Here is a 15,017-nt window from a genome sequence, read left to right on the forward strand (position 1 = left end):
AATATAAATGATAACTAACTTACCATAATATATTTATAACTTATAGTTTTATATTTCATCCCATAAAACATATAAACCATAACTATTTTTCTATTCTATGGCACTTAATGTAAATCTCATTTACATTAGTCCTCCACTTAATGTATCTCATACACCATACCGATCATATCATATATAATCGAATTACCTCTTGTTAATTTGAATATTTCAAATCAACACCAAGGACTGATCCTCAACTTGAATCCATTGAGCTACCAAGGGAACCTTATGAACCTGTAGCTCGAAGCTCCAACGGTACGTGAATAACTGACTAAACTCTTTCATCACGAGATCCACCATCCGTTAACTGCCAGGCACTCCACTAAAGATCGACAGCTGAACTCTCCTTACCACAGATATATTATATGTCCATCTTAACCAATCAACAGTGCGACAACCCTTCACATATCACTCGTAAGTACATCTCGGCCAATAAGCGTTATGCCCCTGTAGTTACATCTAACTTCTTAAGTACCACTGAATCCTTTAATGAACATAAATCATAGTCCTACCATAACTGAGTTCTCTCTTCCAAAGAGAAGTTGTGGCCACTATGTTCAAGCCCCGAAATCAACTCTTAAGGGAGCAATCTATCTACTTACCCCTACTTCAGGGAATGAGTGAATTCCATCTTGTGTAAGTGAGTTCCCAGCTCCCAAATCAGACAAGTCCCCAAAAAGGTAGACATGTTGAGTTGGCAATCTGGCCACTCTCATCCATACTAATCAAAAGACCGCCCTCAAAGGCATGAGTTCCCAAAATACTCAGGATTGAGACTGTCTCTTATACACATCTAGATGTGTATAAGAGACAGACTTACCCCTACTTCAGGGAATGAGTGAATTCCATCTTGTGTAAGTGAGTTCCCAGCTCCCAAATCAGACAAGTCCCCAAAAAGGTAGACATGTTGAGTTGGCAATCTGGCCACTCTCATCCATACTAATCAAAAGACCGCCCTCAAAGGCATGAGTTCCCAAAATACTCAGGATTGAGATCGTGTCACCTATGGTCGTTTAGGTGAGATGTAAATCTCCAGTATCAACGGCGTTATATACAGAGTCTAGTCATCTCGTGGTCCGGTCTTATACAAACCCTTTGTATAGGACACCCCCACTCGCATGTCTCCACATGATTGGTCAAGATCTACCATCTGTAGTAGTTTACAACACTTGCAAACCTTTACAAAGTGGGCCATATCCGTAGTGTCACCAAGATCAGGTATCCCACTTTAATCCTTATACTATAAACCTATCTAGATTATCACTTGAGGCATGATCCACTTGTATATCACATATACATGCTTAAGTTTTCATAAGATAATCATGAAGCTTTGTTTATTAGATATGAGTAAATGCAGAATGAAATAACAGTTATTTTATTCATAAAATAATGTGTATAATTACAAACAACAAGACTCCGGGAGAATTAGGACACTAATCCCAACACAAATAAGTTAGTTATGTTAAAAATGTAGAGTTTAATTCTGAATAAGGAAGTAAATAGGAAGAATTTAAAAGGCATTTTTAGTTCAAAATGTTGGTTGTTTAGTATTTTGGCATGTTGGTATTTTACTTCATCTTCATCTTGCTCGGTACATCTAAAGGCTAGTTGTCTAAAATAAACATTTTAAAAAAAATTTAGAACTAAACAAACCTTTTTGAAAATTTAAGATTCAAAGTTGAGTGATTAAAATAATATTTAAACTTTTTTTTTAATTATTTTATTAAAACCATTCAAATAAAATTTGAAGCAAATTTGTGTGGTATGTCAAAACATTCATATTCTAAGAGGCCTAGGTCGAACGAAGAACAAAGAAGTGTCTAACATCCCCAGTTCTCTCGGCCGCATGAGAGCCCAAGCATTTCATCCTGTGCTTCAAATTTTTGTTCCATTCTCGAAACCAAATTCCATTCTCCAGCGCTTCCCATTCTTCCCCCCCATGTCTCGCAGATTCTTCGGCACTTCTCTTTCCTGCTCTTCAATGCTCCACACAAAGTTCCACAACCCCATTCCATTTCCTAAGTTTCTCAACCCCATTTGCCCTAAATCCAAACCCATTCAATCATTCCCTCTAACCCCACCATTTTTCTCCTCCATTTCTCACGTGGGTGATGCTCGAAGACCACTCTTCACCACCATTCCGCCGCCCGACAAAGCGACCGATCGAATCGCTTCGGTCCCTTGAATTTTCGCTCAGTTCTTTGTTTAGCTCTGACCCATTGGTGCCGAATTCAAGCCCTTTGGTTATTGTGATCAGTGGCCCAAGTGGGGTGGGAAAGGACGCTGTGATTAATCGATTGAGAGAAGTCCGAGAAGGGCTTCATTTCGTTGTTACGGCGACGAGCCGACCAATGCGACCTGGTGAAGTCGATGGAAAAGACTATTATTTCGTCTCCAAGGAAGAGTTTCTCACCATGATCGAGAGCAACGAGCTTCTGGAATATGCGTTAGTGTATGGAGATTACAAGGGGATTCCCAAAAGGCAAATTCGGGAGTTTATGGCAAAAGGGTATGATATTGTGTTGAGAGTTGACATTCAAGGGGCTGAAACATTGAGGAAAATTCTTGGGAATTCTGCTGTTTTTGTGTTTTTGATGGCGGAGAGTGAGGTTAAACTAGTGGAAAGATTGATCGATAGGAAGACTGAGACTAAAGAATCATTGTTGGTGAGAGTTGCAACGGCTAAAGAGGAAATCAAACATGTTAAGGATTTTGATTATGTGGTTGTGAATGCAGATGGGAAGTTGGAGAATACAGTTAAGCTTGTGGAATCCATTATTGATGCCGAGAAGGCAAGGGTCTGGCAGAGAAATGCTGTTGTTTAGATTGAGCTTTTGAGACATCATTTTGCAAGGTAACATTTATTTTGAAATTCTGTTCTGCTGTGAGATGGGTTTCTTTCTTAGGAAAGTAACTATTACAGATTGAGAAGGAAGAACAGAATTATACCTACTCTGTTAAGATGGACATCTTCATGATAGTAGTATAGTATTGCCTTGTTTCACCTGAAGCTTGCATAGTTTTTATTGTGGATTAGAGAGACAGTGAATCAAAAGCAAATTAAGAATTAAAATCCAAATAGAAAACTAAAAAGGATTAAGGAGGGAATTACCCAATTACCCAAGGTTAACCACTAATCCTACTACTACATCATATTAACATGGGTCTATTGGCATACAAATGGAAGGAAACTCATCGAGTATGTTTGAACCTAGAATCTCTAATGGAGTGTAAGTGGGTCGGTTAATCTTGTTTTTTGGCCAAAACTGGCTTTATACTAACCTACTGACATAAGAAAATGTGAAAATCAACATTGAAACCAGCATTCTAGATAACCAATGCTAACTGAATAGACTATACCAGCCACTGCTTTGAGTTCATGAAACTAAACCAACTGAACTATATAGATTCATTCAGTTTTTACGGTCTCAGCTAGCACCCCTACTTTTGACTCTAATGCTATGTTATGTTCATCATTAGACCAGAAAACTCGAGCTGGTCTATTGTAATCTCATCTCTTGATTTTACCGCCTTTTAAAACTGAGCAGCGTAGTGCTTTATATAGCTTTACAGAACAAGAAACAGTGCACAGAAGAGACAGGTTCCCTAAAATGGGGTATGGATAACGTCCAGCTTTCATGAAATGGACGAGCACTGGCATCCAAATCTCTTGTAACTGGACTGGACTCTCATGGGTACCATTTTGCATATGCCATGATTTACAGTCATTATCATCTCCCGCAGCTATGATTAGATTATCATCACTTGAAGAGGGTGAAGGCTGACTTCATGTAGTTACAACTGCATCGTGCTCGTTACTGACACGCACAGTTTTATTTATCATTCTAATAACCAAACATAGGTTCAATTCAAACCTTGTCATTTGTTTTTTTGAAAATGTAGATTACTGGAATCTTTAGATGTCTGTTATTATGTTCGGGATCTTAGAAAGCTGTATTTGTTTCGTAGGAATATGTCTTATGAATGTTTCTTAATTATTAATAATTGTATTTATTTTGCAGGATTTGTATGGGAATATTTTAAATTTACGTAGTCTTCCAATAATGTCCATATGACTATTCATGTAATATAAATATATTTTTCATGAATAAGCTTCACATAATATAAATATATGTTTCATAAATTCATAAATAAGCTTCGAATAATTTATAATATGACTACTAAATTTACCTTGTAAATATCTCAAAAAAAAAAAGTTAGTTAAAAACTATCTATCAATACTTTTTCAATAATAAATATGAATATTTAAAGTACATAAATTATTTCACAATAGATTTATGTAGAATCTAATTTATAAAACAAAATAATAACAAGAATAGATAATCTAATTAGTAGAAAATAAAAAAAATAAAAAATTAATTTTCAAAAATTAAAATTAAAAATATAATTGGAAGAAAATTAAAATACACAATCTAATTTGAAGAAATAAAAAAAAATTACCTAATCTAGTTTATATATATATTTATATATTTATTGAAACAAACTTGAATAAAAAATATAATATTTTAACGAGAAAAAGAAAATCAAATCTTTTATCTTCAATCCATCATTGGACTTTCGGTCAAAACAAGTGTATATTTTTCATATTTTGTGAGAACCCCACTAATTAGGGTAATGATTGTAATTTTATAGAAGCATGATAGTAGGGAATCTTGAAAACCATCATTCCAACGGGAATGGAGATACCTAGAATAAAGAGATTTAAGGATGTCGAACTATTTTAAAATAATCACAATATAAACAAAGGAATCTAAATACCTATAAAAGGGTAATCTAAGATTACCACGAAATAAATGAACCTTATAAAGTTGAGGACTCACTGCTCCAAGAAGGTGTGTATTTATCAGTCTACCATGGTTGTTACTGTTATTATTCTAACTGAACTGACAATAAAGTTCTACTTTCTGGGGATTCTACACTGTAACAGTACCTGTTTAATTTTGGGTGAAAGAAAGCTGCATATTTGAGTGTATTAGTCGAGGTGCGCGGAAATCGGGTTGGATACTCACACAGATTTTAAAAGAGAGGCTAAAGGCTGTATCTTGGAGAATGTTTTCTCCTCCTTTATTCTGATATTCAAAGTAAGTTTGCATTACTAATTTATGAACTTCTGGTAATATGGAAGGAGAAAAATATTCTAAAAAGCTGTTGTTCTTTTGGAGTTGTTGATTAGACAGTTCTTCATTCAGATAAGGAAATCTTGTTTTTAACATATATAAATTTTCAATAATTTGCTCATTTCAACTCCCTCATCATGGAATTTGGCTTCCAAACAATCTTATTCCTTTTTCTATTCCCAAGAATTTCTTTTGAAATGGGATGAGAGATGAGATTGTGTTGAATTACCAATTGATCCAGAAACTTAAGTTGATTAATTGCGGTAAATTTAATTATATAAACACTTTAAAACTTTTACTCATTCGTGGACTTGAAAATTTGTAGATAATCCAACAAATGGAAATCAATGTTAATTCGGGAGGAAGTGACATTACAGAAGTTTGACATAACTCCTCATGTTCGGCTCATGTTCGGATGCCATGTTAAATCACTGATGAACTCAAAAGTTTAGGTTGATAGATGAAGTTAATTTTATAAACATTTTAAGTGCAGGCATAAATATCATTCTCAATGGAACCTTCAATGTAGGCAATTACTTTCTAAAAATAATAAAAATTGGCATTTTTTTTTCCTGAAAAAGGGTTATACAAACCTAAATTAGAAACAACATATATTACCTAAAAGAGAAATTTTAAATATAGACAAAGACAAAAAGCATATAATTTCTAAGAGCAATTCCATTTGCAGGATGTTGAAAATGCTTTTAAGCCAAAATTTTGGGTAGAGGGAGTTGTCAAGCAATATCCTGAGAAAAGGATCTTATAAAGTAAGATTGAAGAGACAAAATTATAATTAAAATATGGGTTTATTATAGGAAAATCTGACACGTGTCCTTAATTTGTCCAAAGAATCAAAGGATTGGCAATAAAACATATAACACAGCTTACAATTTCATTCTTGTACTCCAAGGCTTTGGGAAAATGGCCGAGTTTCAAAACTCCTTTTTTGCTTGGCTCTTAGTACTCCCTTTAACTTCACACAAAGTAACTCTATTTCCCCACCATTTCTTCTTCAACATTTTAGGTCTAACTGATTTATTCATTTATTTATAAACTCAAAATCGAGACACGTCGAGGTTTAATGAAGCGGCATTTGGTATATTGAGATGAGAAGTTTTTATTTATGGTCTAAATTCTAATTTGATCTATAAACTTTTAAAACGTTTATTTCAATCCAATAATCCTTTAAAGTAATCATGCTTTTAAATACACTTGAAAATGACTTGTTTTTTAAATTAAACACTTGAAAATTTATTCCAAACACACGATTAATTTTTGAATTTGAAAATAATAATTTTGGATATTGCTATCATTTTGTGACATTGTCAATGCAAATATTTGAAAAGGAATATTATTATGAAGGTTCAAGAAAATTGTTTTACTTTAAAGTTAAGTTTAGATTTAAACCTTTATTTATTCATTATGTAAATTTAAACTATATAATTTTTATATAATTTTATAGACGGAAGTTTATTATGTGATAATTGATGAGTCATTTCATAATCCATATTAAACTTACAATTAATTGATTAATTGATATTACAGAAATAGAATTAAATTTTATACCATTTACTTTACTTTAGTGAATGTAAAATTTGTCAAATGATAATATGTAAGATTTAAGACATGTTTGAGAGTGACTTTAACGTTGTTAAAATCATTCTCAAACATACTTTTAATCGTTCAAAATCGATATAATGTTTAATTTTATATTCTTAAACATAATTTCCATACAATCAAAATTAAAGTATTTCCAACATGATAAAAATGATTTTAACCATTTCAAAACCACTTTTAAACATGTCCTCAAACAACTAGAAGTCCCCAAAAAAAGGTATTTTTTGTTTGTTTTTTTTCTTTTTTTTTAAAAAAGAAAGTATTGTTGGCAAAAAAAGCACTTGCTTTGTGAATGAACTCAAAAAGTCAATAGGTCCAATGACCCATTTGACTAGAAATGAGGAAACTGCTTTGATCAGACTCCTTCATTAGTAAGCTTTCAAAATATATACAAAGAAAAGAGAGAGAGAAAGAATAAGGGACAATAATTTTTTGGCCTTCTGGATAAAGGAATTCGTCTCTACTTGCTCTAAGTTAAAGGGTGTTTGTTTTTCTCAACAAAACAGAACTCGAAGAACTTCCGAGTAAATCCACAGAAAGAGAAGCCACTTCACGCTACTCCTTCCATTTTCAAAAACAAGCCGTGCCCACAAAGCTTTCATTGCATATAAAACCAACCAGACTTCATCCATAGCTCAAACAGAAACAGCATCTCAAGTTTCATCTCACGAAAATCTTTTCAGCTTTCTGATTGATTGGTTCGAAGAACATGGATGGTGGGAGATCTCCGGCATGTGATACGAACGACATTCATTTGCAGATATCAGAAACTTGCAGTGGGAACACCACCATGTTTGAGCCGAGGGCCAGTATCACAATGAGAGAAAGTAGTAATGTGGATTTTGCATCACCAACAAAACCTACAGACCGTGCACCAGAGAAGAAGTTGACGCTCTTTGCTCTCCGGTTGGCTGTACTTGAGAAAGCGGCAACAGGGCTGGGAACTCTTGGGTTCATCTGGGCAACTGTGGTTCTTCTTGGTGGTTTTGCTATAACATTAGATAAAACCGACTTTTGGTTCATCACTATTATTCTGTTGATTGAAGGAACTCGAATATTCAGCCGGAGTCACGAGCTAGAATGGCAGCACCAAGCAACATGGTCAATTGCTGATGCTGGTTTAAACAGCTTTCGGGCATTGAGGACCAGCTCCCATGTTCTGGTTGGGAAGATCAAAGCAACTTTCAAGTCAGTTCTTGTGTTGGGAAAGCAAAGTCGAGGCCCAGAAATACGAGGGATTTCAAACACTAACAACCGAGGAATGTCGGAGCAGTCGAGGATGCCAACTCGACAATGGAGCACATCAGATGTTCCTCTTTTGCCATATGCTCAATGGGTCTTCCTGTCAAAGAACATCAGTAAACTTCTCTATTGGCTTCAACTTATATCTGCAACAGCTTGTGTGGTGCTCTCGCTATTGAAATTGATCAAGCACAACTATGGCAACATAGCAAAGGGAGACACGGACAAGAGGAACAGGCGTGCGGCTCTCAGCATCTTCTATGGCTTGGCGTTGGCAGAAGCTTTGTTGTTTTTAATAGAAAAAGCATACTGGGAATGGAAGGTTATCTTCCGGAAGTTATTGGAAAAGGTGAATAAAGAATGTGAATTGGGGCCTATGGGTATGGTCTCAACAAAAAGATTCTTTTACGATGCATATTCAAGATGTGTCAATGGAAGCATTTTCGATGGTCTGAAAATGGATATGGTCTCTTTTGCAATGGAGCTCTTAGATTCAAGTTTTCCTGATGAGCAGCTCATTGGAGTGAGAATTCTTCGGCAGTTTTCAATGAATCAGAGATTTTCTGATGACACACTTGAAAAAATAGGGATGAATTTTTCTGTTATAGAAAGATTAGTGGAGATGTTGAACTGGAAAGACCCACAAGAAGAAGAGATCAGACTTTCAGCTGCTGAAATACTGTCAAAACTAGCAGGAAAAAAACAGAACTCGCTAAGAGTTGCTGGAATACCTGGCGCCATGGAGTCAATATCATCTTTACTCCACAACAGTCGAAGCTCCCATGTTTCTGCAGATGAAATAAGTGAAAAGAAGATCATCCACGACCGTGCAAACTATGCATTCTGGACATTCAATCACTTGGGACTCGTCATTCTGAAAAAACTTGCACGAGATCATGACAACTGTGGTAAGATTGGAAACACAAGAGGCCTCCTGCCAAAAATCATAGATTTCACTCACGCAGAAGAAAGATTACTGAAAGACGAGCGTGTTGCACCATCACAGATTCAAACAGTCAAAAGATCACTGCAAGTGGTGAAGATGCTGGCAAGCACGACAGGCACAACAGGAAAATTTCTCCGGAATGAGATTGCTGAGATAGTTTTTACAATTGGCAACATCAGGGATGTACTGCGATATGGCGATAAGCATCCATCGCTTCAGAAACTGGGCATTGAAATCTTAACCAGTTTGGCGCTGGATGAGGATGCAACAGAGAGCATTGGTGGTACCGGTGGCGTTTTAAAGGAACTGTTCAGAATTTTCTTCAACAAAGAGATGGGGGAGATTCATAATCGTGCAAGGATAGCTGCTGGAGAAGCACTGGCAATGCTTGCATTGGATAGCAAAAGCAACTGTAATCGCATTCTGAAGCTGGAGGTGCAGGAAAAGCTGGTAACAACTTTGGAGATTCCATTGCTTCGAGTGAATGCTGCAAGAATATTGAGAAATCTGTGCGTTTACAGTGGTGCAGAAGGTTTTAACAAGCTCAGGGGAGTTGCAGCTGCAGCTTCAACGGTAAGTAATCAAAATCAAACGCCTTTCTTTTTCTATTAATACTAACCCAATACAATCTTTTGTTTCAAATATGGGGCATGAAATTTGAAACATAACAGGAACTTTAAATCAACCAAACTTGGACACTTGAGTTGAGTAAGAAGAAATATTCTAATATTTTTCCTCGTATATAAACACAAACACAGTTGACTTATACCTTTTCCTTTTTTTTATATATACTTCTACTTCTTCAGAATTGATTTATAAAGAAAAGGAATTATTACACCATTCAAGTGGCTATTACCTATATCTTTTCATACTATTCATATCAAGGTTTTAGATTAGCTCCAGGGGGATGTTAAGTCTTTATTTATGTGAAAGCTTGAGTTTGTATCTTAATTTGTGTAAACTATATCTGGGTTATAGATTTATGATTTCCAAAACTAGTTTCGGAAGCCTGAACTTAGTCACACATAAGGGAATTTCTTAAGAAAAAATTTACATAATTCACCATTTATCGTAGCAGGTTAATCTGAATGCCTGCTTCTCTTTCATCCTAACCTCAGTCCTTCACTTCGATTTCAGGTAATTCAGGCAATCAAATCAGAAGATCAAAAACTACAGGAAGTAATGATCGGACTAGCAGCCCAAATTCTAAAATTCACAACATCCCACGAAGCCGCCATCACATTCGAGAGGGCCGGCACGACGCAGGCCGAATTGGCCGCGACATTGGTCCAGATTCTAAAGAAGCACGAAAATCCACCAACTAAAACACCGCAGATTCGGCGGTTTGTAATAGAAATGGCGATTTGGATGATGAGGGAAAACACAGAGAACATACATTTCTTCGAGGAATTAGGGATGGCGAAGGAGCTGGAGGCTGTCTTGGAGACCACTTCGGAGCTTGAAAGCTTCAATATCTTCTCCGGCACTGTCGGGCTGAGCCGCCACCGCATCACGATGCATTCGCTCGCTGAAATCGCATTGGGTCTCTTGGAAAGATGATGACTCGTGACGTTCTTCTGGAAAATGGCGCTAATGGACGCCATTATCGCATAAATAAGCTCCATAATTCTTTTTTGAGTTTTTTTTCCTAATTATCCTTTGCCACTTGATTTAAATCTCATGTTTCACTTCACACGTGACAAAAGTTCCAAACTACTATTTTGTCCATATATTTTTTTAAATTGGTTCAATTTTAATGTTCGTAACTAAAATGACTCAATTATAGTTGTTTTTAATTTTTCAATTTTAGTCTCGATATTTTCAATAATTTTTTTAATTTAATCTCTTAAAATTAATTTTTTTTATTAAAATTGATTAAATAATAATAATAATTTTCTGCAATAAAATATAATACATGAATATATTTTAAAAAATTTTAATAGATAAAAAAAAACTTTTTANAATAATAATTTTCTGCAATAAAATATAATACATGAATATATTTTAAAAAATTTTAATAGATAAAAAAAAACTTTTTAAAAATTAATAATAAACTAGTAATAAAGAGTAGATTTAAGATTTATTGAAAATACACGGATTAAAATTTAACAAACTTCAAAGTATGGATAAAAAAGTAAACCATGATAAAATTATTACACTATTTAATTTATATTATAGTCGTTTTTTTTGGTCGAAATTCACTCATAACGATGTTAATATATCCTTGAAAAGTTTCATTTTTAAACTTGAACATGGTAATTATTTTAAAAATTATCATTTTCCTTTAAATAAAAGATAAACATTAACATGATACCTAATGATTTATCAAAAAAACATAAATGCTATTATTTATAACTACATTGAAGATTAAAATAGTTGTTACTATTTAAGTCACGTTTACATTTAGAAAAAAGTAATAAATGAAGGTAATTTGAAAAGTGAACCCATTGAATTGCTTTTGTTATTGTTTGCCCTATATTCCATATTTATATTGATACATGAGGCTCATTGCTCGATCTATACTGAAAAAATGTAAACTAATTGACAAGCGGAGGATGATCAATCGATTTGTATTTCAAAATTACGTTATCGTTATCATTACCGTTAGTGTACTGTTGCAATATGAAAAGTATTAATCTGGTAAATTTATTATAAATGTTATTATTACCGTTATCATTTAAGGTCAAATGATAACGATAACGGTAAATGTGATTGATTCATAATTTTAAATAAACGTGATCAAAATAATTCAATTATATTTGGATTTTGACAATTACGATTGATCTATCAACTAAATTACGTATTCATACAATTTTTCATTCTAATGGGTAAACGTGGCCTTATTTTAATCTTAAAAGATATTGAATCACTTGCCTGATCTGTTTTTACAAATTGTTATTTTATGTGAATAATATTGTAGCATATGCTTTTCAATTTTTACCTATTAGTTTTCACATCAAATTTTATATTATTTTAACAAATAAGAAGTCTTAATGAATATTTTGTTTGAACAATTTTTAAAGTTGAAGAGTGTAAGAATAAAATTTTTCAAAGTCTATAAACATTCTGTATATCATGAAAATTGAGTTAATAATTATTTAAAACTATATTATTAATCTGATTAATCTCATCATGTTCATATATACTAAAAGAAAAAAGTCTCACAATATACTTAGTACACACGTGACATGAGAATCCAACTTAACCCCCTCGAGGATTGAGTTATATTATATATATATTTTTTCGTTAGCTTGAAAATAACAATAATCATAATAACAAATAAAAATAAGCATTTGGTCGTATTTTAGATTCTTTTGAGTTCTTACCGTTTATAAATAATTTTACAAAGGCCTATATACACTCTTTTATTTATTTATTTATTTATAATTAGATATTTAAGTAGACAAGTGACAGAACCTACACTATTAAATAAAATGCATTAGGGATGATTTAAACATAATTTGATAGTAATTAACATATAATTATTTTTAGATTGGAGTTTGATGTTTCACATTTATTGTACTAAAAATGTAAAATTATAAAAGAATTCTAAGTATCTGTTTTCTTCTTTTCGAATACAAAGAATTCAAGTATCCAGAGTATAGTCAATAAAAAATTAATAATGAGTGTTAAAATAATTTTGGTTAAACTTGTAATCTTTTAATATTTTGTTCTATTTAGTTTATTACCTTTAAAAAATGTGTAATAGGTTTTTAAATTTTTAATTTTAGATTTAATGTATTGTTGAAATTTCAAAATATCTATTTTCAATTGTCGTGTTCAATAGCTCGATTCTTCACACATTCAAATTAAAACAAAAAAGAATAATAATTGATCTACTATATATAAATTATGGGTTCCTAAATTTTTAATTTTGTGTCTAGTATGTCTATAAACTTTATAAATTGGTCACAATATTAAAATATAGTAAACTCTTTAATTTGCACCTACCACTTAGGGACTCATTATATATCAATTTGAAAATTAAAGAGTTTATTATATGTTTTTAAAATTTAGATACCTAAGGACTAATTTTGCTCTATTAAACATTTTTTAAGTCCATAAATCACATAGATACAACTAGTTGAGTTAAGTTTATAATTTAACCTAAAAAATGTTAAAATATTATTTTAATCCCTGTATTTTATAGTTTGTTCAATTTTAATCTATATACTTTTAAATGTGCAATTTTAGTATTTCTATTTTTAATAAATCTTAAATTTAGTCCCTTAGAAGTTGATTGCTATCAGAGTTGGTTAAATAATAACATTCATTATCATATAATAAAATACAATATGTGGATATGTTACCAAAAATTTGAAGGAAAATGCTAATTGTTAATAAAAAAAAAGAAAAAAAAAAAGAGTTTTTGAAAAACTTAATAAACTTGTAGCTCGGGCTAAATATAAGATTTGAGACTAAAATTAGATATTTGAAAATACAACCATTAGAAAGAATTGAACAAGTAATAATAATAAATAGAACAAAGTAGTATTTTAACCCAAAAAATCTAATAATAAAAGGACAGTTTAATTTGCATTTTCATCTATACTGTATTAAAAAGGAAGGTTTCTTGAAAAACATTTTTTTAACAAAAATACGCATTTAAAAATTCATTAATTATAATCATGTCATTCCTTCTGTCATTTTATTATTTATTGTTGTTATTTATTAGTTGACTTAAAATGAATTATTCGTTGTTAAATTGGAATATGTAACAACTATAGAATTTAAAAGGAATAAAATTTATTGTGAATTATTTTAAAATATTTCGTAACTCTTGTTATTTAAATGCTATTATGAGATTGTAATTTGTGTAATGTTGATTTACACGTTACACTATTTACAATTATAAATTGCTATTAAATGTTTTGAATTTATTAAATCATAGATACAAGTAATAATGGTTGTTATCATTAAATTTTATCATTAAAATTCTAAACCCCACACACATATATATAAGTATAGGCATATTCATATACAAACTCTCCCATAACCAGAGTATAATTTTTCTTATTCAAATTCCGTTCTTAAAGTTATAGATGATTTATTTGGAGAGATTTCTATCTTCACAAACAAGCATATTAGTAATTTCATTGGAATAATCTGACATATTTCTCATGAACAACATTGCAGATGAAATAAAGTATATCATTACTAGAAGATGAGAGTAAATAATAATAATCAAATACTCCAATCAAGATGTTGACGACCACAGTCAAAATTAATCACAATCACAAATGAATAAGATGAGCGAAACTATTCTGTTTACGAAAAAAGTATAACGGGATGAGCTTTCGGACAGGAGATTTGTCAACAATAACAACATTTGAGGATGGAGCATGGTTGGATGAGATTTAAGAAGAATGGGTGATTAAGTTTCTTTCAATAAAATATTAGCTAGGTTTTATATGCCATTAATTCTTTTTTTTTTTTTCAAAATTGTATAGGAAACAAGAAATTTGATTAGATAGATTCAAAATCACTTTTTTTTAGGACATTTCAAAATTACTTAACACCCATATTTATATTATGTAAAGTTAAATTAATAATTTATACAGGTTTGATATGTTGAAAAACTTATTGATCCATTATTTTTTCCCCTCAATTTGAACTAAATAGCATGATTGGTCAAATCAGTCTATCTGGCTTATGCATCCATTTGATTTTATTTATTTTCTTGTTAACTACAATATTAAAGTTTTGCTTCTCTATGATCTTCATTATATCTAAAATTTTAAAAAAACTATATACATAAAATTAAGTACCAACATTTTCTCTCTATTAAGAAAAATTCAAAAATACTTCTCAATAAGAAAGTGTCAAAAAGGTTCTTAATGTTTTAACAAGAACAACTAAAACAATTGTGTTATGAAATTGAGGAACACAACGGAAACACGGATATAGAGAAAATATAATAATAATAATAATAATAATATATAATTTAAAATAAAAAATCTAAAATCATGAAATAACTAAAATTATAAAATTGAATTTAGAAATTTTAGTAGAATTTGAAGTGGATTTCTTACCAA

At 31.8% G+C, this 15,017-nt stretch overlaps 2 protein-coding genes across 2 annotated transcripts; both read left to right on the plus strand.

Annotated features, from left to right (window-relative positions):
* Positions 1–1,811: 1,811 nt before the first annotated feature.
* On the plus strand, positions 1,812–4,060 carry LOC120091135 (guanylate kinase 3, chloroplastic). The gene is given in 3 exon segments (XM_039049002.1): positions 1,812–2,205; positions 2,207–2,893; positions 3,605–4,060. Coding segments are annotated over 2 exon segments (978 nt in total). The 5' UTR covers positions 1,812–1,885; the 3' UTR covers positions 2,865–2,893; positions 3,605–4,060.
* A 3,015-nt stretch (positions 4,061–7,075) lies between these two features.
* On the plus strand, positions 7,076–10,708 carry LOC120083028. Its single transcript, XM_039038519.1, has 2 exons — positions 7,076–9,555; positions 10,120–10,708. Exons 1-2 carry the CDS (start codon positions 7,504–7,506, stop codon positions 10,540–10,542), a joined length of 2,475 nt encoding a protein of 824 aa, XP_038894447.1. The 5' UTR covers positions 7,076–7,503; the 3' UTR covers positions 10,543–10,708.
* Positions 10,709–15,017: the final 4,309 nt, after the last annotated feature.

The sequence above is a fragment of the Benincasa hispida genome, chromosome 1 (genome assembly GCF_009727055.1).
Source record: "Benincasa hispida cultivar B227 chromosome 1, ASM972705v1, whole genome shotgun sequence".
Classification (NCBI taxonomy): Eukaryota; Viridiplantae; Streptophyta; class Magnoliopsida; order Cucurbitales; family Cucurbitaceae; genus Benincasa; species Benincasa hispida.

Bases quoted from the DNA above. Each gene is read 5' to 3' on its own strand.
- LOC120083028 (XM_039038519.1), top strand. From the start codon at position 7,504: ATGGATGGTGGGAGATCTCCGGCATGTGATACGAACGACATTCATTTG. The intron at 9,556-10,119 runs GTAAGTAATCAA...CTTCGATTTCAG, and splicing joins TTGCAGCTGCAGCTTCAACG to GTAATTCAGGCAATCAAATC.